The sequence below is a fragment of the Chinchilla lanigera genome, unplaced genomic scaffold (assembly GCF_000276665.1).
Source record: "Chinchilla lanigera isolate Chin_1 unplaced genomic scaffold, ChiLan1.0 scaffold00207, whole genome shotgun sequence".
In the NCBI taxonomy this organism is placed as follows: Eukaryota; Metazoa; Chordata; class Mammalia; order Rodentia; family Chinchillidae; genus Chinchilla; species Chinchilla lanigera.
This window is the reverse complement of record NW_004955608.1, coordinates 312,520-315,625: the sequence shown is the minus strand read 5'-3', so window position 1 is coordinate 315,625 and position 3,106 is coordinate 312,520. Positions and strand designations below refer to the sequence as shown.

The 3,106-nt window shown below is 48.3% G+C and overlaps 1 protein-coding gene across 1 annotated transcript in view; it reads left to right on the top strand.

Moving 5' to 3' along the window:
- Window positions 1-2,682: 2,682 nt before the first annotated feature.
- The window catches only part of LOC102007172 (PRAME family member 23-like), a 48,206-nt gene continuing 47,782 nt past the window's right edge, over window positions 2,683-3,106 (top strand). Inside the window, exon 1 of the mRNA XM_013510118.1 lies at window positions 2,683-3,005. Within this exon, the coding sequence (XP_013365572.1) occupies window positions 2,683-3,005 (323 nt within the window). The remainder of the gene's footprint in view (window positions 3,006-3,106) is intronic.

The following is a 3,106-nucleotide window of genomic DNA, read 5'->3' as shown; positions in this document are numbered from 1 at the left end:
ACAGCCCGAGCAGAGGGTGTCACTTGTTAAAGTTGAACATCTGGTTCTTCCAAGGTAGATGAGGGCAGGGTTGGCTTTTGTGGAGGGCACTGGAAGGGAACAGGTGAAGAGGAAGCAGTTTTTATTAAGTCCTTAATAAAAGAACTTAAATCCCCAGCGGGGGATGGGGTGCGGGTTGCCTTCTGACTTATCAGCTGTGAAATGAGCTCAAGGCCATCCTGAACTGCATAGTGATACTCCATCTCAAGGAGACAAAACAAAGAAAAAATTTTTAAAAAAGGTGGATTAATGTTATACCCATCTCCACCCCTAAGTGGCAAGTTTCTCTTAAGTGAGAAGCATATGTGGAAATTTACATCTCAGCATTTTCCATCCTAACTCTAAAGTATTCTATGGCTTTGCCACATGGATTTCACCTTTGCTCACTGGACATCTTTAGTGCTGCAAGCAATGGCTGTGACCTGCGAGGAAGGGAGACAGGGGACTGCGTTCCTGTTGACTTGAACGTTTTTTGTAAACAAACAATCTCTACCTGTTGTGTCTCTGAGAAATTATAATGAAGGGCAGTTGATCCAACAGCATGGCTTTGGAGGCTGTAGTGAGATTTCATGGTCAGTCTCACAAGAAATTCTCAGAGCAAGATGTCAAAAGATTTAAAGTTTTTATGTTTGGGTTTGTTTATTGTTTGAAGCTGGGTTAGCCTTGAACTCAGGATGTAGCCCAGGTCACCCTTGAATTCCCAGTGACCTTCTACCCCCAGCTCCAGAGTGCTGGGATTAGAGGTGTGGCTGCCACACCTGGCTGACATCAGTAGATGCCCATGGGAACACCAGTGCTGGCCTAAGTCAGTTCTGGAAATGAGCTCACATGGCCATGAGCCACTGAGGTAGATGCTGACATGCTCTCTGGACTTCCCTGAGAGGGACCTCAGGGAGGTTCAGTCATCTGCCCAGGGCAACACCTCCCTGACCACAGGCAGAAGAGAGAAGGTGGGGAGGACAGGAAATCTTTCTGGTCCCTCTGTCTCAGTTCTGCATGCCTGGAAATCCTGGGAGGTTCAGTACTGCTCTGTTCCATCAGCTCCCCTTCCTCTGTGGGTGCCACCTCCAGCCCTGGCTCCTGCACCCTTCATCCTCCCGCTGACTGTCTGAAGACAAAAATTGAGCACTCATGGCCCTTGCTGGCAGCAAGTGTGGGTGAGGAAGGAGCAACAGGTTAAGGGTGAGTGAGGCCTGGGGTAGAGCAGGGAGGGCCCTACTGGATGTAGAAAGCTGGGTATCTCAGCAGTGGTCACTCATTTATCTCTGCAGCACAGACCAGTAGGACGAGGCTACGCTGGCATTGGGGATGGGGTGGGCAGTAACAGGGTGGGAAAATCCTGCACAGATTCACTGGAGAGACATGGAAGAGTATTTTTAAAATACTCCTATATCTTTTAAGCCCCAACTTCAACAGCTTCTGATTGGTGTACAGGGACCCCTGAAATTTGAGGGCTATGTTCCTAGAGCACCCAGAAATTCAAAAAGTCAGGAATTTGAGATGTGGTGAGAAAAATGCCTATTTTCATATTGTAAAATGAAATATCCTATGTCTCCCACAGCTAGGTAATTTAATGAAATAGTGTATTAGTAATCCCTCAGCAGGGGCTACTGGCTTTGGCAGCATGGTAGGGGTATGGGGCTTTAGGAACAAAACCAAGAATGCACGGAAGAGATGCATGCTACACAGCAACCTGTTGTGATGCAGGAATGCTGGGGCCAGGCATGGGTCACAGTGCAGACTCCCATCAGCAGCACGAAGAGCTGAAGGACGCTCTTAAGTTAGCGCTTTGCAAACCTCCTGTGCAAAAAGAACCGCACAGGACACTTGGACTTTCCCCAAATTGCATAGGGTTTCTGCCAACAAATATAACTTTGCTTCTAAAAGAGAACTTCAGGAATAACAGAGGCCTTAACTCTAAACTATGACTTCATGGGTTTATACTGTGTTTCCATCCACAAGAGGTTTCACAGTCTGAGAAATTCTCAGCCCATTCACACACTGCTGAGGGGTCATGCAATGGAGTCTCTGTTTCCAGAGACTTGGTGTGGATGACCCAGAGAACCTGAAGGGAGGCAGACAGTACAGACACGTCTGTCCTCCAGCCAGCTCTGGGGTAGGAGGGGAATCTAGGGTTCTATAAATATTTGCAATGAAAATTCATGGCATTCTTTTCATAGTCTGCTTAATTTTTCTTGGCCAGGTGCATTGTGGGAACTGATAAGTTGGAGACTGGGCCATATGGCTTTTCCATTTTATTCAATGCATTTCCATGGAGGGAGGATCAGAATATTTTCCCCAAACCGATAGGAGTCAGTTTCTGAATCCTTGGTTCCCAATTCCCAGAGGGTCTACAATTTAGGGTGCTGGAGAAGGAAATGGATGTTTTGTTCATCACCTTGTGTCATCACGGTGCTATCAGACATGCTTCTTGGTATCACTGTAAGCAGAGATAATGCTTTGGGACCATAAGCAAAAATATATTGGAGATAAGCTGAAGACTCATCAACCCTTGTCAGAGCAGGAATGTTTTGGCTGCAGGTTGGTTCCTGATATGTGAGAAGTGGTGTTTCAGGCTTGTCTGAAAGGATGTCTGTTTCCTCAGTGTTTCCCCAGCACCCCTGGCCTTCCAGATTCACCAGGATGAGCACCGAGTCCCCACACACACTACTGCAATTGGCAAGTCAGAGCTTGCTGACGGACAAGGCCTTGGCCATGGAGGCTGTGGAACATCTGCCAGGGGTGCTCTTCCCACCAGTGTTCATGGAGGCCACCACCAGGGGACACACTGAGGTCCTGAAGGCCGTGGTGCTGGCCTGGCCCTTCCCGTACCTGCCTCTGGGAGTTCTGATGATGAGGAAACCAGGGACTTTGGGCACTCAGGATGCTCTTGTTCAGGTGCAGCAAAGCTTGTTACAAGCTGTACTGGATGGGATTGACGTGCTGCTGAGTCAGGTTTCCTGCAGGTGAGTGTGACCCAGGTATCCTGGAGGGAGGCCCTGGGATTCCAGAAAGGGACAGAAAGTGTCATGGAGAGTGAGGGCTAAAGGGTGAAGCAGAGGCTTCT